This window comes from Geotrypetes seraphini, chromosome 2 (genome assembly GCF_902459505.1).
Source record: "Geotrypetes seraphini chromosome 2, aGeoSer1.1, whole genome shotgun sequence".
In the NCBI taxonomy this organism is placed as follows: Eukaryota; Metazoa; Chordata; class Amphibia; order Gymnophiona; family Dermophiidae; genus Geotrypetes; species Geotrypetes seraphini.
In genome coordinates, this window is record NC_047085.1 from 428,394,077 (window position 1) to 428,414,508 (window position 20,432).

Genomic DNA, 20,432 nt, shown 5'->3' on the forward strand with positions numbered 1-20,432 from the left:
TAAGGAACCGAGAGCCGACGTCAGGCGGGAAGGCAATCACACTCGCGGGTAGTTGCAAAGCTTTATTGAAGCTTAAAATGACAGTACACTTGTCACTGTCTGTATTGGGCTCCGTGAATGTCGTCATCCACATGTGAGAATATGCTGTTTGCTTATTCTAGGACAGGGGTGCCCAACACGTCGATCGCTCAGGCGACCCCAGTCGATCGCAGAGCGGGTTCCCTTCTCTTTTTTCCCCTCCTGACTGGCCTGCTCCTGAATTCTGCTGCTGCCTCCGCTGCTCAACATTTAAAAAAAACAAACAAACAAAAAAAAAACCGGCTTGGAGAATTTATGCTCCGGGGGCTAACGTGTGCTTGTACCAGCTTCCCTTCTCTTCCCTCTGAAACCGGAAGTTATGTCCGGGGGGGGAGGAGAGAAGGGAAGCCGGCACGCACATGTTAGAGCCCCATTCGCGGGCTGCGGGAGACAGGTCAGTGAAGCTTGCGATTTGCTCTTCTTGCTGCCAGGTCCTGCCTTCTGTTCCTCAAAGGCAGGACCCGGCAGCATTTCTCCCAATAGGTCGATCTTGGGCCGATCAGCCTTCCTCTCCCCGACGTCAATTCTGTCGTCGGAGAGGAAGTTCTGGCCAATGGAACTTCCTCTCCGACGGCAAAATTGACGTCGGGGAGAGGAATGCCAGTGGGCCCGAAGCAGGGAGAGCTTGGCCGGTGGCGGGCGGCTTTGGGGGCCTGTTATCCGATGGCAACGGCAGTGGCAGTGGCTTGGGGGAGGGCAGGGAGGGAGAAAGAGGGCAGGCAGGGAGACAGAAGGAAAGAAGAGAAACAGAAAAAAAGAAAGGGGGCATGAAGAGAGAAAGAAAGAGAGGGCAGGGAGAGAAGAAGAAAACATTGGGGGGGGGAATGAGGTCAGGAGGAGAGGAAGCATACAGGCTAAAAGAAGGGAAGAAACATTGGATGCACAGTCAGAAGAAGAAAGTGCAACCAGAGACTCATGTAATCACCAGAGAAGGTAGGAAAAATGATTTTATTTTAAATTTAGTGATCAAAATGTGTCTGAATTTATATCTGCTGTCTATATTTTACAATATGGTCCCCTTTTACTAAACCGCAATGGCAGTTTTTAGTGCAGGGAGCCTATGAGCTAAAAACTGCTATCGTGGTTTAGTAAAAAGGGAGGGGGTGGGTATTTGTCTATTTTTGTATAGTTGTTACTGAGGTGACAGTGCATAGAGTCATCTGCTTTGACCTCTTTGAAAAACCCCCGGAATAGGAATGATAATTAACAATTCTATGCGTACAGTGTGCGTTGTGTTTTTTTAACATTTTATTGTTGGTAGATCATTTTGACTTGGTCATTTTAAAAGTAGCTCGCAAGCCCAAAAAGTGTGGGCACCCCTGTTCTAGGATAACCAACCAACTTCCTCTGGACTAACTCCTTTATTTGGTCCTGTTTGGATGGCACCAGTTCTGTAGAGATCGGTACAGATGGTGCAGGGAATGTATATTATCGAGGCATAGGAAATCTCTATAATGAGGCACGCCTCCATGACAACTTGGAGAAGAAGACCTAGTCTCAATACATGGACGCTTAAGATGTGTCGATAGAGTAGAAGCTTGAGAAGAGGTTGATGTATGTTTGGATGGGGAGAAATACTTAAGCTACTAAGCTCTTTTGGCTGACTCCCCTGACAGTGGTGGTACCGATGATGCCAATGTGGTACACAGTGTTGAAGCTTATAGTGGTTCCGATACTGAGGTATAGTAGAATCTCAGCTACCAAGCACCCATAGGGATTGGTGGATGCCAGATAACTGTTTTCCCAGTTGATTGAGAGTGCTGTGTCTCATCCTAACATCTTCACACAATCTCCAGCTGTGCTCTACCACCCTCACACCAAGATGGCCACTGACTTGACCTTGTTTTCTCCTCCAACCGCTCTACCACCAATTTCTACACCTCATCTCTTCCATTCTCTAACCGTCACCTGTTATCTCTTCCCCTGTCTGACCATCACCTGTTAACATTAATAATTCATCACCTTCTCCCCTAGACCCAGCCAATCACTACCAATACATTTAGAAACCTTCAGGCTATTGACCCTGGCACTCTCCACCACTGTATCATCCTTCCCTTTAACTACATCAATTCAAGTATGTCAAAGAAGCCATCTTCTCCTATAACACCAATCGCTCCTCTGCTCGATACCCGCACTCCTCCCATCTTTTGTTCTGTAAGGCACACCAAACCCCAACATCTACTACTTGCACCTGATCTGCTGAATGTCTTTGGCTTAAATCCTACACACATGCTGACTTCATACACTTATCTCCCCCTATGCTCCCTCCCGTGAACTCCGTTCATCGGGCAAGCCCCTCTTATCTGCACCCTTCTCCTCCACTGCCAATTCCAGACTCTATCCCTTCTTTCTTGCCGCACCGTATGCCTGGAACAGGCTGCCTGAATCAATACGTCATTTTTTTGAGGGGGCATGTTGGGGGTGCTGATATGTGAATATAGCTACGAGGGTAAATCAAAAGGAAAGGCAAAATACACTTAACGGCTTTAATAGAAGTTAAGGACACAGGGTGCGCATTGCGCCTCAACATACAGGGTACTTCATGCTAGCAACTCATACACAGACTTTAATCAAAATAATTTTTATTCAATTTATATTCAATTAAACTTGAGGTTCAAATTAGAATAAGATTACATTGCCAATTAATTATATGCATTACATTCATTATCAATTCTATAAACATTCTGTGTGTGAGGAGGATTGGTCTTGACCCAGGACTAACGGATCCATATAGAGCGAGAGGTCTCTCCCCCCGATCGAAAGCTGGTGATTGCTTATTTACTCTCGCAATGACCAATTATACATCATTTGAATCTGCCAATGTACATCACTAGCACATCACTGAAAAAGAGGCTGGGCTTATTTGAAAAAAAGAATTCCTTTTAGCTCTTATAGATACCAGGCTTAAAGAAAAGTTTTATAGATTATATATTTGTTTATAGCAATTTTTGAATATATATATACCATTATAATATACACAAAGAAAACTCCCTTTCCCAGTATCCTTAAGAGTTTGAATCCAAACAGTTCTCTGATAAAGTTGTCTGCAAAGCGGACAGTTTCACACAGACACCAAGCCCTCTCTTGTCTAGGGAGGCAAGCAGGCCTCTTGGAATGTCACAGACTTAAGAGAGTTTCTATGGTAACCTAGCTTAAAGGTCAGATAGGTTAAACTTCAGAAATTGCTTCTGGATTGTCCAAAATCTAAATCTTTGTAGTATTAGTTTTACATGCACATTTCATATCTAAAACATATACACACACACAATCTGGGGCCCCAAACATTCTCTCATATTTCATCAATTAAACCACAAGGGTTTTAGGTGCGAAACCGAAATGTTTTAGACAAAGAAAGAAACAAAGAATACTGAACAGAGAGAGACAGAGAAAGAGCACTTATAATTGAATTACCCTGTTGCCCAGCCCTATGACAAACCTAGGGCTGATCTATTCTGGAATAACTTTGCCATCCCCACCTGGCAACAATTCTGCAAGTTTAACTCAAGATACGCCAATTCCCACTGCAAATTAGACTGTTACCCTCCAAATGTAATGAAAGATGCCCCGGTCACCTTCAAAGCCAAACTACACACTTGTATCTTCTCCCTTCTACAGTCCGGCACCTTTCCGGAGGACCTAGGCCATATCCTAATCACTCAGATTGTAAAAAAAACCCATAGAATCCATCAGCCTGACTTCTAATTACAGACCCATTGCGAATATTCCCCTCTTTACAAAGCTGATGGAAGGTCTGGTCAACCAAGATTTAGTATCCTACCTGGACAAATTCAACATTCTAACGACAACCAGTCAGGGTTTCGTTCCGACCACAGCACTGAAACTGTTATTGCTTCTCTGCTAGACTCCCTCCATAGCCTGTTTAGTCAGGGCACAAGTGCTCTAATCCTTCAACTCGATCTAAGTAGTGCCTTCGACTTAGTCGACCATGCCATTCTCTTGGACTGTTTGGAGTCAATCGGCCTCTCAGGTAACGTGTTAAAATGGTTCCAGGGTTTTCTAAGTAAATGATCTTACCAAGTATTCAGTGACAATACTCATTCTTTCAGCTGGGTAAACGCATGTGGAATACCACAGGGCTCCCCCCTGTCCCCCACACTATTCAACATATACATGGCCGCCCTAGGGAACCTATTACAAAGTCTGAAAATCAAATTCTACATCTACGCCGATAACATTTCCATAGTCTTTCCCCTAACTAACCTAACTCTCGAGACAAAAAAAAATCGCCTGGCATCTATCTTAAAGCAAATTGAACTATGGATGACAAGACTTCAAATTAAAACTCAATACAGACAAAACCAAATTCTTCCTGGCGAGTCCAAACGACAAAATCAAAGATACATCAATCTCCTTGAACGGTAAAGCCTTTCCTATCACAGATTCCTTAAAAATTCTGGGAGTGACCCTAGACCACAACCTTACCCTTGAAGCACACACCTACCTACTGGTCAGAAAAGGCTTCTCCGCTTTATGGAAATTAAGAATCATCCGAAAATACTTAGATGCCACCTCATTCCACTTACTGGTACAATCCTCCATTCTAAGCTTACTCGACTACTGTAATATCATCTATCTGGAGTCTTTCAAAAAAACCATTCAAAGGCTCCGAATCATCCAAAATTCAGCAATACATCTGATATATAGGCTAAAAAAATGGGAACACATAACTCCCTACTACCAAAAACTCCACTGGCTACCGCTGGAAGCAAGAGTACAGTTCAAGTTTGCCTGCTTTTGTTTCAAGTCCATCTTCGGCTCGGCCCTCTTATACTTGGTCCCCCATTTTAACTTAGACTGCCCTGCCAGACCCACACGCAAAATCCATCTGTTCAGCCACCCAACTTTAAAGGGCTGTCGTTACAAAAAATTCCTGCCTTCCAAGCAGGTCAACTAAATGATTGGCTGGGCAATATTATCTCGCACTTCTCATTCTACCTCAACTTCAGGAAATTATTAAAAAACTAACCTATTTAACTGATTTATAACCTAATTCCCCTAACCATCCATGTTCCTATGACCTCTCTACCTCCCCCCTGTTCCCTGCCCTCCCTTACATATGACCCCCATTATTATTTTGAACCTGTATCCTGCTTCCCTTTAATTGTAGCATCTCTCATTCAATGATAGTCCTTCTTATATTATATTGTACCTGTATCCTGTTCAAAAAATGCGCTGCTTGTCCAGCCCTCTTAATTGTATCTTCTTCCACCGAGTGTACCTATTTTCACTGTTTGTCCAGCCCATCTTTATTGTAAACCGCCTCGAACTACTATGGCTTTGGCGGTATATAAGAAATAAATTATTATTATTATTACTATTAATACCTCTACAAATCCTATTTAGTTTCCCTAAGTCCAGTTTAACCAGCAAATTACATAAAGAGAATATTATTATGCTTTTTCTTACTATTAACCCCTAGTGTTTTTTCTGGCCTTGGCTGCAATCCATATTCAATTTTTTATATCTTTGCATCTAACTTTTCATATGCTCTTAATTGAGCTTTGGCCCTATCTATCACAAGTGCATTGCTAACTAGATTTACCCAGAATCATATGAAAAGTAGGTGTCTGCACGTAGAAAAATCTACAATGTATTCAACACAAATACCTTGAACATTATCCGTTCCAGTATGGCCCGACGCACCCTAGCACCCTTTGTCAGACTGCACCCGCTCAAAGTAACTGTGAGCAATTGAACATATCACTTTTCCACATATAACAAATGCGTCATCTTGCATGGGAACTATCATTCAACTAGCTTCTTCATTCCTACAGAGAAGAGGTTTTTCAGCTGCTCCCGAAGCCAGGTGAGCACTGCTTCCTTTACTTCATCATGCTGTGTCGTTTGCTCTCTGGGTAGCAGTGATGCACCCATGCCTCGTCACCAGTGACAATTCTCTCTAGAACAGTGTTTTTCAACCTTTTTACACCCGTGGACTTGCAGAAATAAAATAATTATTTTGTGGACCGTCAAACTACTAAGACTGAAATTTTTTAAAAAACACATTTCCGCCCCGTCTCCGCAAGCTCGGTCCCCGCAAACCATCTGATCCCATCCGCACAAGCCTCAGTTATGATTTTATATTGAACGTATTCCAGTACCTCCCCTCTTTTCCCCGTCTTAATCCAGCAGATACCTTCCATCACCCTACTCCCTCCATTCCTTATTCAGCATCTTCTCCTTGTCTCCCTATTCTCCCTTCACCATGTCCAGCATATCCCCTGTCTCCCTACTCCCTCTACCCATGTCCAACATCTTACTTCTGTCTTCATACTCCACCCTCCTGTTCAGCATTTTCCATGTCTCTCTGCCCCCTGCAAGGTTCAGCATCTGTCTTTGTGTTCCTATTCTTCCAACTCCCACCTAGTTCCAATAACTATCCTCCCCCTAGGGGATCCACCATCTCCCTTCTGTCACACCAATCCCCCCCCCCGCCCTGGGTCTACCATCCCCTTCCCACAACATGTGGGAATCCAGCATCTCTTATTCCCTCCCTTGGCTGCTGGCCCAGTGTCACAATGGCAGGTCTCACCATAACTAACACTAAATCGGAACCAGGCTGCTTCCGATTTAGTTTACTTACAGTTCCCTTGCCCAGAACTCTGGAACCAGCTTGAAAGGCTTGTTCTTCATTCAGAGTTAAGCCCAATAATGCTGCTGTCTGCCTCCCCTGCTCGCTGGAACTTGCCTCAGACAAGTGCTGAACTGCAGTGGCGGGGAAGCCACCCATTCCATGGGGCTTAGGGATGTCTCTCCCGAACTCGATTGCTATCAACCCTGCCTCCAATTGTGATCCCGCTAAATCAGACGGCTAGAACGAAGACACAAGCTGCGGGACCTTTCCTCTTGCCTGCATTGCTATTCGCTATAAGTTCTGCCGGTCTCAATCCTGCCCTTCAAACACAGGAAGTCACTTCAGGGGGGGGGGGCGGTATCAGAATCAGCAGAGCCTATAGTGATGCAGGCAAGAGGAAAAGTCCCACGGCTTCTGTGTTTCTTTTTGCTATCCGTTGTAGCAGTACCGCAGCCGATCCTGACGCCAGCCCTGGAAGGGAAAGGGAAAGAGATGCCCGACAGGAAATTTAACTGCGTTGATCTGCCGGCCCTCTGTGGAATGGCAGGAATTTTCAGCGGACCGGCACCGGTCTGCGGACTGGAGGGTTGAAGAACAGTGCTCTAGAATACTCAGATCTTCATACCGTCTCAGAATTGGGTTACAACCTCAACACACTGTTGCTTGTGCAGATCAGTAAGCTGTTTGGGATTTTCCTGTATCCCAAGTCATCGTGTATTATAGCAAATGCAGATCCATAGCTGATATCCAAAACTGCAGGCAATTGAGACACAGTTATCCGTTGGTCTTTTCTAATCAAGGCATTCACCCTGTCAATGTGCTCTTGTGTGCGTGATGTTAATGGGGGACCAGAATGACATTCGTCGATTATATCTGTTCTTCCCACTTTAAACCTTTTTCCTCACTTATAAACCTTTCATTGATTCATGTTGCTATGTCCATATTGAGACAATATCCGATGGTAAATTTCCAAGGTTTCACTCCCTTTGCTCAAAGAAAGCACACTACTCCATGTTGTTCTTTGATGGTGCAATCTTGCAATGGAATGCCCATGTTTCTGACCTCGTGGTTGCCACATGACTAAAGGCTGAGCACTGCACTGTGCATGGACAAACTATCCAACAAGCAAAGTTGTATTTTACTAGCTCTGTTCCGATTATTGCATAATTTAACAATTGCTTCTAATTTTTTATTCACCCTCATACATTACTGGTTAGCGCAGGATTATTGCATGACTCCTTACTACCTACAAAATGGGTGGCAGTATGTGCTCATGTGGTAGTTTGGGGTGTTTTTTTTTTAAGGTAGTATGCTAAGGGTAACATTAGTGCATGGCCAGTAATACAAATCATGGAAAAATTGGCCATTTTACAACTGTGGCAAAAATGGACTTAGTATGCAGGAAAGACCTGCATGAGGCACACTAAGGCAACTTTTGCCATAGCTTAGTAAAAGGGCCCCTTGGTGAACATGCTGGCTTATTTGGAAGCATATTTCAAGGAGGCATAGATCTATCTGTTTTTCAAGATGCAGTGTCCCCATGCTCTAATGCTATCTGATTCTTTCATTTTGACTTACTAACCACATACCTAAAAAAAAACAACAATTCCATATGGTTTAAATTAAAACACATTTGGTAACTACAATATACATAAACAGCATTAAAAACAGCTATATTAAACACCAGCAATAAGTTCCTCTCCCCAACCTCGCATATCCTAAATTACTTTTCCTGTGAAAGATCTTAGCTATACCACTCCTTTGATGCATTTCAGAACGGTTATTTGCCTTCTCAATGATGCTCCCTAGAACAGCACCAAAGGGATCCACTGCCAAGGCAATCCTGAAACCTGGGCCTGGCATCACAATCTGCTGCAGTAGTATGAAGCCAAGCTATACTCCTATCTCCCCTTCTGCCCCACTCAGAAAATAGCTACTTTGCATTTCTCTGTAAGCAAAGAATCACCCTTAAATGTACGGTGCTTGCATATCAATATGAATAAGGGACAATGAATGAAAAACTTTTCCTGTCTGAATAATTACAAAATATGAATGTTTCTTTCTTACCAATGTTCCTTTGAAATGGCCAGACACTTTATACCAGGCTTTGCTGTTCCCATTTTCACAAACACACACGTGATCCATGAGGCCATTGCAGTACATAAAACATTTTCCTATCATTAAAACAAGAGAAATTTTTCAAAAAGGTTATTAGATTAAGTTAAAAAACAGCAGTTTGATGATCCCTGAAGCAGAAACCAGTGACATAAACGTGATAAACAGGAAAGTATATAAACTTCCCTTTTTAAGAAAAGTTTATATTGTAGAAACTATGAAATGTATCTTTTCCACTGAAGGACCATGATAATGGAACCAGTTCTAAAAAGTATTACATTACATTACATTAGTGCTTTCTATTCCGCCTTGTGGTTCAAGGTGGATTTAAGAATTGTTATGATATTAAGAAGTGCATACTGATAAGATATTTAAAAAGTACTTAAGGAATAGTTTGAACATTTTCTAATTTGCTAAGGAGTAGTTGGTAATGCAGGAGGAATTTGGAACATTGTTGGTTGTGCTATATTGGTTTTATGTATTTTTTGGAGAGTAGGGTTTTTGTTTCTTTTTTTAAGGTTTTGTAGTCTGTATCTGAAAGCCAACTATTTTGGCTTGCATATGGACCTTTGAGCCTATTAGGAGCTGGTGACAAGATGCAGTTTTATTGTTGATCTTTATATGTTTTTATATTCAATCATGTACAGTATGTACTCGTAATTTTGAAATCCCCCTGGAAAAGGTGGACTATGAATAGGTAAACTACTAAACTCAAGCTCCTTAAGGACAGAAGACCTATAGGATGCATTGCAGACCAAAACCAAATACAGTACATTACATTTACATTTCTAGACTACAAAACATTATGGATCGATGCAATTCACAAAAAGATAAAAACTGGACATTTCCAGTGATCTACAAAATTTGTCATAAAATCATATTAGTGCTCTATTATATGTGCCAAGCCATCCCTTTTGCAGCCATTTGTGTTAAGAGATAAAGCTGAAACTTTGCCTTTGAAGTCTTACTCAATTAGGAACACACTTACTGTATATAATTCTTTAGGATGGATGAATAGAGTTTAGCAAATTGTAATTGAAAAAAAATCTTGATTTATCCTAATTCAAGCCACCTACAGAAAAGTCCATTCCTGGTACTCAATCATACTGAATTATTTTAGTAGTCTTCAAATAGACTTTGTTTGAATTTTGCTAAGATACAGATTATATTGTCATCAATAACTGTTGTTAATAAATGTCTGAAATTTGTATTGGGTTTGTTTTTTGTTTTTTTTAAACAGATGTATATTTATCACAGTCATGGATGAAATGAAGAACTTGGGTGTTTAGATGAATTAAAATAATCAATTGGGGGGGGGGGGTAAATCATGTAAAGTCAGTTATAAAAGCAATACTGTTTAAGCTGCCAGTGTTGTATCATCTGATAAGTGTACTGAATAGTGAAATAAGTGAAAGTTTACATACAGTAGTTCAGAGCTTAGACACTCATTTCAATTACTGCAATACTTTGTACTTAGGTTTCCCATTCTCCACTATGAGCATTATAGGTACCTCATACTTAACTGAAGGACTGTTAAGAGTGAGATTTTTAATTCTGCTCATACTTCTCCAATCTTAGCAAACTTACATTAACTTCCAATTATTTGGTGCACCCAATTTAAGTTTTAACAGCCCATAAAGCACAGTTACTTACCTAACAGGTATTATCCAGAGACAGTAGGCAGATATTCTCACATATGGGTGACGTTACCGACAAAGCCTCAGTATGGACCACTTTAAAAGTGCATTGACACTTTATGACTTTCTTACCAATGTTCCTTTGAAATGGCCACACACTTTATACCTATGGGTGACTTCCAAGCTAACAGAAATGGGATGGTGGGAGTGTTAGCCTTTAGGAAAATAAATTTTGTAATACAGATTGGCCGAAGTGCCCATCCCGTCTGGAGAAAGATTCCAGACAGTAGTGAGAAGTGAATGTATGAACTAAGGACCAGATGGCAGCTTTACAAATTTCCTCAATGGGAGTAGATCTGAGGAAACCAACAGAAGCTGCCATAGCTCTAATGTGGTGGACTGTGACACGACTCTCCAGTGCTAGTCCAGTCTGAACATAACAGAATGAGATGCAGGCAGCCAACCAGATGGAAATCATTCTCTTGGAAACAGGATGCCCCAGCTTGTTTGGATCAAAAGAGAGGAACAGTTGAGGAGATGTGGAATGTGGCTTTGTCTGGTCAATATAATAGACCAAAGCCTGTTTACAGTCCAAAGTTTGTAAAGCGGTTTCTCCAGCATGAGAATAAGGCTTAGGAAAAAATACTGGAGAAGAATTAAGATGAAATTCAGAGACAATTTTTGGAAGAAACTTTGGATGTGCATATGGAACCACCTTATCATGATGAAAACTGTAAAGCAGGGGTGTCCAACCTGCGGTCCGAGGGCCGCATGTGGCCCTGTGAAGTATTTTGTGCGGCCCCGTTCAAGGGCGATGCAGTGTTTTCTTCTGCTGCCCACGGGTGTTTACCATCTTGCCGGCTCCCTCCTGTCTTGCTGCAGCACTTGCGCGGCCCCAGAAACATTTTTTTCGGCCATTGCGGCCCAGGGAAGCCAAAAGGTTGGACACCCCTGCTGTAAAGGGTGGATCTACTACCCAGGCTTATAACTCACTGATCCTTCTGGAAGAGTTGAGAGCAATAAAGAAGATCACTGTCCAGATGAGAAACTTGAGATGAGCTATGGCCATTAGTTCAAATGGTGGCTTCATCAACCTGGAAAATACCATATTAAGGTCCCGGACAACAGGTGGGGACTGGAGAGGTGGTTTCACATTGAAAAACCCTGTTATGAATCTGGAGATCAAGGATGAGCAGAAAGAGGTGTGCGACTGGTGTGTTCGTGCAACTGGTGTGTAAAAAGCTGTAAAAGCGTTGAGATGGACTCCGACAGCTGTAGATTTAAGACCAGAATCAGATAGATGAAGCAGAGAATCCAACACCAAATCCACTGATAAAGAAGTTTGATCATGATGATGGAGATAACAGGAAGAGAACCTAGTCCACTTTTGTCGATAACATTGTTGAGTGGCTGGTTACCTGGATGCATCAAGAATTTGTCGAACAGGCTGAGAGGGATGTAAGGTAGATGGATTCAGCCCGAGAGAACCCAAGCTGACAGGTGTAGTGATGGTAGGTTGGGATGCAGAAATGATCCCTGACTCTGTGTAAGCAGAGTAGGAAATATTGGAAGAGGGATGGGCTCCCTGAAACCGAGTTGAAGTAGAAGGGGGGGGGAGGGGGAACCAATGTTGTCTGGACCACCGTGGAGCAATGAAAATCATGGTGGCTGCTTCGCTCTGGAGCTTGAACAGAGCTTTCAAGATGAGAGATTGGAGAAAATGCATATAGATATAGACCTATCCAATCCAGGAGAAAGGCATCTGCTTCCAGGCGGAGAGGAGAGTAAAGCCCGGAGCAAAACTGGGGCTACTAGTGATTGTGAAGAGCCGTAAACAAGTCCACTTGTGGGGGGCCCTATTGAGCAAAGATAGACTGGAGAGTTGAATAGCTGAGAGTCCCCTTCGTGAGGCTGAAGAATTCTGCTGAAGTTGTCTGCTAGGGAATTCTTTTCCCCTTGAATGTAAACAGCTTTTAAGTGCAAATGGTTGCCCAAGTCCAGAACTTCTGGGCCTCTTGACATAACAGGAGAAAGCCCGATGCAGTACATCGCTACTTGATTGTGCAAAGGAGGAAGACTTGGGACCAGAGAATATGATGGAACACCTTGAGGACATTAAACCCCCCCCCCCAAAAAAAAAACCCAAAAAAAACAAAAACCCGCTCTGAAGTGAAATTTCCGCTTTCTGACTTCCAAAGACCCTGAGTCATAAGATCGTCTATATGAACCCTCCCAAGCATAAGGAGATGCATCTGTCATGATGACCTTGTGATGAGGGGGTAAGTGAAAAAGCAAACTTCAAGGGAATACAGCAGGAACACAGACAGACATATAAATCTGCCCAAGCTTGTCCCAAAGCTGGTGAAACACGTACAACTTGTCTGAACCGGAAAGGAGAGAAGCCGCGGCATACCCTGACCAAAGTCAGCTGTAAATAAACTACTGGAACGCTGCAGTTTCCTTCAAGGGAATACAGCAGGAACACAGACAGACATATAAATCTGCCCAAGCTTGTCCCAAAGCTGGTGAAACACGTACAACTTGTCTGAACCGGAAAGGAGAGAAGCCGCAGCATACCCTGACCAAAGTCATCTGTAAATAAACTACTGGAACGCTGCAGCTCTCCCACCATCGCCAGAGACCCAAGCGCACGTCTGATTCTCACTGATACGTGGCCGCTGCATCAACGCTCCTAGAAACATAGTCGGATTCAAGTCCTGCAAAATTTACCCTGCCGCGGCCTGCATAGAAATAAAATCAGACTCAAGGAATAACCAGAAGGTGCGGTTCTTCTCACAGTGCCGGAAAAAACATGTCCCATCTCATGCGCGCTGCTATAAACCGGTACCTGCACAATCAGCTGCACATGGCCGTGACAAGCACCGCCGAAAGAGAACCTCAGAATAAACAGGACTACTACTGCTGCACTGAAACTCAACGAGGAGAACAAGTGCGAGCATGAAATTGCACCGCTACTGCCGTGCTGTAACCAACAAGGAAACCAAGCGCGTGCATGCAAAGGGCGGGAAAGTCCCGGCTCCCTCAACGGATTTCTAGTCATAAAACTTAGCCTCAATAAAATAACCATTCCTTAAATGTATGTTGACCGAACCCACAGTACTAAGACTCCCAAACAGAACCTGAAGTTCAAACAACAGTAAAAAACACATACATACTCACAAGTTTGTTGTTAGGGCTGGTTGAAGCCAGTTAGAGCTGGATGTGCAGCACTAACAGAGCAGAATGTAGCAACTGTGATCTTCCCTTTTTTTTTTTTTAAACAGAGGGGAAAAGAAGAAAAAAATTGAGACCCAGTCAGACCCTCTAGCAATGGAGGGAAGGTGAGGCAGGGACCTGGGGGGGCCCAGGTGTAACCCCTAAAGCCAGCACCTTTCAGCCGGACACCCCGTCTCACTGAAGAGAAAATCTCAACAGGAAAAATAGCACTGCCAGCTCACTGAAGAGAAAATCTCAACAGGAGAAACAGAATGGCAGTCTCACTGAAGAGAAACCTCAACAGGAGAAAATAAAGTTCCAGTCACAGCCAGAATCCAGGAGCTATTCAAATAGCGACCATCACCTGCTGGGAGATAGAGCATACTGGAGATATAGGAGGAGTGCCAGCCAATAGGACCACCTGTTAATCAGTTTCTCTATCTCCGCCTGCTGGTAGATGTGTGCTATCCCATTGGTTTCTGGATTCATCTGCTGCTGTTGCTAAGGAAAAAGAAGTTACCATGCCAATCTATGAGAAAGGCATTGCACTCCAGGTGACTGGGGGTATAGATTATGTAACAAAGCTTGGAAGTTTGTGATTGTGAGGAGACACAAATACATCCACTTCTGGAGTGCCCCAATTTGCAAAGATCCAACAAAGTAGTGTTGTCGAGGGTCCACTCATATGGCTAAAGAAGCCTGCTCAACTTGTCAGCCATAATATTCTGTTTCCCTGCTACGTAGACTGCCTTTAAGAAAATGTTGCAAGGAATAGCCCAGGATCAGATATGTACTGCTTCCTGGTAGAGAAGACGAGATCCTGTTCTACCCTGTTTGTTGATGTAGTACGTGGCTTCTTTGTTGTCCACTTGAATGAGCACTAGATTGAGAAGGAAGTCCTGAAATGTGCATAGAGTATTGCGGATTGCTTGAAGCTCAAGAAGACTGACGTGGAAAGTTCTCTCAAGAGCTACACGTGCCCTAAGAATAGAGGTCATTTGGGTGGGCTTCCCAGCCAAGCATGGACACATCCTTTGTTAATAACTTCTGAAGTGGTAGAGCATGGAATGGAAAGCCTCTGGAAAGATTGGTTGATGACATCCACCCACTGAAGAGACTGACAAAGGTGCAAAGTTACTTGTATCATTTGGGAAAGTGTTCCGATGTACTGAGACCATTGGGTCAAGAGTGCCCATTGAGGTTCTCCGATATGTGTAGTTGGACAAATGGTGTTACATGAACTGTAGATACCATGTGATCCAGGAGACACTTCATTTAGTGTGCAGTTATGCGTTGATGGGAGGAGACCTTCTGGCTTATTTGTATGAGTGTCAAGTCTCCTCAGGTAGAAAGGCCCGAGATTATGTTTGTGTCCAAGTGCTACTATGAACTGATTGAGTTGGTTGTAAGTGGGATTTGTCATAATTGACTGCAAGCCCCAGATGTTCCAAGAGACGTACTGTTGAATATATAATGAATTGAGCTCGTTGAGGGGATGAGTCTAGATAAGGGAACACATGCAAGCTGTACAATTGAATAGTTGCACCTACTACAACGAAGCATTTCGTGAACACTCTGGGTACTGATGCCAACTATAAAGTGACAGTACACTTTTCCACTGTCTATGCCGTCACCCACATGTGAGATATGCCACATGAGAAAATATGCTGCCTACTTGTCCTAGACTAAAATGTTTATATTAAATTAGGTGCATTTCAACAGTAAGGGATTTTTTTTAATTTTACCAAGGTGTGCTAAGTGATTTAGCACATGCTAATTGCTAAGATGCCCATAGGAATATAATGGGCATCTTAGCATTTAGCATGCACTAACGTGACTAAATCGGTTAGTGCACCTTAGTAAAAGGATCTCTCAGTCATTGCAGCATCTGTTCATCTGGAAGCATGAATCAGAAGGATCAAGTTTAGGATAAACAGAGGATCTCTAATTAGAAAACAAAGAATGTAAATCAGGGGTAGGGAACTCTGGTCCTCGAGAGCTGTATTCCAGTCGGGTTTTCAGGATTTCCCCAATGAATATGCATTGAAATCAGTGCATGCAAATAGATCTCATGCATATTCATTGGGGAAATCCCGACTGGAATAGGGCTCCTGAGGACCGGAGTTCCCTACCCCTGATGTAAATTAAAGAGCTAAGTCCGGTACTGGACAGACTTGCATGGTCTGTGTCCCATATGTGATGATTTGGTGTAGGATTGGGCTGGGGAGGGCATCGATGGGAACCCCACTAACTTGGAACATAAGGATGTTACTGGCTAGACAAGGGATGGGCAACTCCGGTCCTTGAAGGCTGGAATCTATTCGGGTTTTCAGGATTTCTCTAATGAATATGCATTGAAAGCAGTGCATGCAAATAGATCACATGCATATTCATTGGGGAAATCCTGAAAACCTGACTAGATTCCAGCCGTCGAGGACCAGAGTAGCACACCCCAGGGCTAGACTTTATGGTAGATAGCCTGCAAACAGGATGGTTTGATAGGCTGGAGTGAGCTTGGACAGCAACTTCAGCATTTGGACCCTAGGACAATACCAGGTGGATTTTACAGTCTATGACTCAGAAATATCAAAGAAGAGACAAGTTAATTTAATCATGTATTTTTAATGAGTATAACTAATGGGCAGACTAGATGGACCATTCAGGTCTTTATCTGTCATCATTTACTAATACAAAAAAAAACCCAACACATAAAAAACAACCTTTGCCATTGATGATTGGCTGAAATCCAGCAAGACTTTCTGAAGATCCAGTTTTTCTTACCAAATTTCATTTAAATCTGTCCATTAAGAGTATCCCCCCCCCCACTCCAAAATCTGTAATAAGAGTAGGTCATGCTTAAATTTACAGAAGCAGAATTGTGTCTGTGCCATATTTCAAGCATGCATATTTTCAATTTGCTTTTTTATTCTTTCCAACCCAATAGATGTTGGAAAGCAATTATACATTTGGGTCAAGAATGCCTATCCATCTGACCATCTTGGGACAAAATAACTCTACAAACATTTTACAGAACAGAACCAATTTGGTGTGAGGAAAGAACCAGGAAAAGACATCATGTTTGAAAATAGGTCAGTTATGGTACTGGGTTCCTGAAAAATAAATATTCCTCCAAAACTAGCCTAAAATCTCTATGCAAGAAGCAGTTCCAGCTCCTGAAGCACAGTCACATGTGCAAGGTGCTTGGAAGTAATTTCATGAGGTATGCTCCATATACTTTCCCCACATCCTATCCCTAACAGTCTGCTTCTTAGCAATTCAGATGCTTGTTTCATTTATTACAAATTCTACTGTGAATCCTGGTGACTAAACCATGTAACTTTCTTAATGATTGCTAAGTATAGTGACAACAGCGTATAGTCTTGGTGCTGAGTACTGCCAACTAATGGTGGTAATGCATGACAGTACTTGGCATGGGACAGTGGCAACCTATGGTTAAACTGTAAAATCTATTATTTGAAGTATGTTAACAGTAAAATCTAAATGTTTGCTATATTATGACACTATTATTCTTGCCAAACCAACAAACTGGATATCACTCTATTCAATTCCCTACAGGTAAGAGAGAAACAGACACAAACATACATACAGAAGGATGAGAAAGAATGCCATATGTCATACTCCACTTGCTTTCCTGTTTGTTTAGGTCTGATAGCTTCCTCCTGCTCCTATGGATCTGAAGGTGATTTGGTTGTGTTATCCTGAGCTTTGATGTACCCAAAGTTGCCCTCTCCATTTTATAAAACTTATTCCACCCACCTAGCCTAGTGATGATTCTTAGAGAAAGATCACAAACCACAGCTTCTCATAAATCCTGGTATATACATACATCCTCAGCTTAGTCAATAAAGATCACCGTTTAACCAATAGCGGAGACTCCTTCCCTTCAAGGGCATTGAACACTGCTGCTTTTGCATTTCCAGCATGTGAATTGAAGCAGGGCCCAGGAATTTTAACTCATATGTGCTCTAATTCTTAAGGTAATGATAATATGTGAGCCGAGAGTAGAGTGATTTAAATCAAGGTAATTCAAATCAGCATGACTTAAAAATCACCTAGCAAAAACCATGATTAAATTACACTCTTCACATGTGCTGCAAATTTGATCTCTAAAACATGTTAATTTAGGTACATTAGATAGGTTGTGGGCCCACCAGGCCAGATAGGGAAAATGCTCAAGTACCTGTATGTAACTACTTTGAATGTGGCTGTGCAACTACTAAAAGGTGGTATACAAGTCCCTATCCCTTAATATAATACAGTATTATGCAACAAGTAAAAGGGTATTATGTGCTGCAGTGGCATACCAAAGGGGGGGGAAGGCTGTCTACCCCGGGTGCACGCTTTAAGGGACAGCCAGCCCACCAGGTCCAGAACCTCCACCCTACTCTGCTGCTTTCCTGAACCAGCAGCGGCAAACTTTAAATTCAGTCATCGCGGGACCTTTCTGCGCCTTCCCATGGCTGCCGGTCCACCCCTCCGACATCACTTCCTTGTTCCAGAGCGGAGCTGGCAGAAAGCTCTGCGATGACTATATTTAAATTTACAGCCACTGCTGCTGGTTCAAGAAGCATACAGCAGTGGTGGGGAGGTGAGGGGGCAAGATACTGGATGGCATTGTGGTGGAGGGCAAAGTTCCCTCTAAGCTGCACAGGTGATCGGCAGCACACTTCTCTTCAGAGCCCAACTCTTGGGTGCCACGCACCAGGTGTAGCACTTCCCTTCTCCCTCCCACCACCAGGATGTATCTTGGAGCAGGCTGAGCGGCTGCTCCCTGCAATCCGGGGTTCCATCTCTGAACCTCTTTCATTTGTCGGACAGCCCAGAAACTTTCCCTCATAGGCAGGAAGCAGTAGCAGAGGGAAAGCTTACAGGACGCAGGAGGTAGTGTGTTCATTCACACTTGACGGCTGCCCAAAGGATGAAAGAGTAGCTGCTTTACCAGATCCAGCAGAGGGAAAAAAAGAGATGCCAGACCTCTGGAGCAGGGGAGGACAGAACTGCCAGACCATGGTAAGCAATAGGAGGAGGAAAGAGAAGAAGAGATACCAGACCACAAAAAGAGAAAGAGGGAGATGCCAGACCAGGGAAGGACAGGAGAAAATGTCAAACTACTACAGGGGAGAGAAAGAGGGAGGATATGCTGCACAGGAATAGGAAGGGTGGGAAAGGGAAGAGAGATGGATAAAAATGCTGTTTAAGAAAACATGGGAATATGGTACACATGGATGGAGGAGAGGGGAAGGGCAGAGAGGGGGAGGAGATGGTGCACATGGATAGATGGGAAGGGAAGATATGAAATAGTATATAGAATTGAGAAGGAAGAAGAAAAATTGAAGAAAGTTGAATATTGAAAGTTAATGCCAAAGATGGATTTAGGACAGAACATGAAGGAGAAAGAAACAACAAATCGATAAGGTCCTGAAAATAGAGTTAAGGGCACAGATAGAAGGAAGTGCAATCAGAGACTAGGAAAGCATGTGTAGAAAAATAAATAAATAAAAAACCACCAGACAACAAAAGGTAGGAAAAATTATTTTATTTTCAACTTAATGATTGAAATATGTTGGTTTTGAGAATTTACATCTGCTGTCTATGCATTGGCTTCTATTTCTCTGGTGTTGTACAACAAGCATGCAAAGTCTGGCATTAGGGTTTTTTTTGTGTGTATTAGGACTTAATTTGTGTTCCTGTATTTGCATAGGGTTGATCTGTTTTGAATTTGTGATCAAGGCCAGATGTTCTGTTAGGAATGAATGACGAGAAATGTTATTGGTGTCATGGCCCAAATTTGTTTATTAAAAACTTTATTTACCGCATAACAACCTAAAAAGGATCCAAGCAGTTTACAATATATAGTTTACATTCATTAAGAAAAGAACTCCAATTAAAAATAGGAAAGGAAAGAAGAGCAAAAGTTATTTCTTTTTTTTCATAAAATTCTATAAACAAACAAAATCTCAATAAACCATAATTAATTAATACAACTGAAAGTTTTAATAAAAGAAATAAATTACATAAATACATTTGTCAGCTCTCTTTCACAACTTTTGGACTTAAAACGGCCCTCACTTTAGAGGGAAGTGAGAGGGAGGAGAGAGGGGGCAGAAGCAAGCTTTTTTTAAAAAAAAAAAAAAAAAAAAGCAAAGCACCAGCCATGGCAATATTAGCTCCAATACTCATAGGAATTCTGAGCGCCAAAGTTTTTACTGCCACAGCCGGCGACAAAAAAGCCTAACGCAGCTTCATAAAACAAGGGGGGGGGAGGGATAATTTGTTAATTTGTAAAGTGATGATTGTTCTCTGTTTTTTCAACTTTACATCTGCTATCTTTATATTTTGCATAATATTAAGGGACATGCATCACTGTTTCTGTAGTGTTCCATTGTATGCAGAGCTTGAACTGTATGCGATGGCGGATAGGGAGCCAGTGACATGACTTAAGGAGAGGGGTGACATGAGTGTAGCAAGGTTGGTAGAAGAGTCATGCTGCAGAATTTTGCACAGATTGTAAGGGGGAGAGGTGACACGGTGGGAGACCAGTTAGAAGTAGATTTCAGTAATCTAAGCGCGAGATAAAAGTGACAGGTCTTAGCAGCTTGTTGGATGTACATAGAAAATGAGAGGTTGGAATCTAAGAAGACTCCAATGCTGCAAACAGAGGACACCGGAACAATGACAGTATTATTTACCAAGATGGAGAAAGGAGAAGGAGGTACAGAGGGTTTAGGAGGAAAAAGGAGTAGCTCAGTCTAACATATTTAGTTTCAGAT

At 42.5% G+C, this 20,432-nt stretch overlaps 1 protein-coding gene across 12 annotated transcripts in view; it reads right to left on the bottom strand.

Annotated features, from left to right (window-relative positions):
- Nucleotides 1-20,432, bottom strand: part of SLC25A40 (solute carrier family 25 member 40) — a 142,740-nt gene that overhangs the window by 101,733 nt on the left and 20,575 nt on the right. For all 12 annotated transcript variants that reach the window (XM_033931232.1, XM_033931235.1, XM_033931233.1 and 9 more), the window contains one exon: nucleotides 8,741-8,847. In XM_033931232.1, the coding sequence (XP_033787123.1) occupies nucleotides 8,741-8,847 (107 nt within the window). The remainder of the gene's footprint in view (nucleotides 1-8,740; nucleotides 8,848-20,432) is intronic.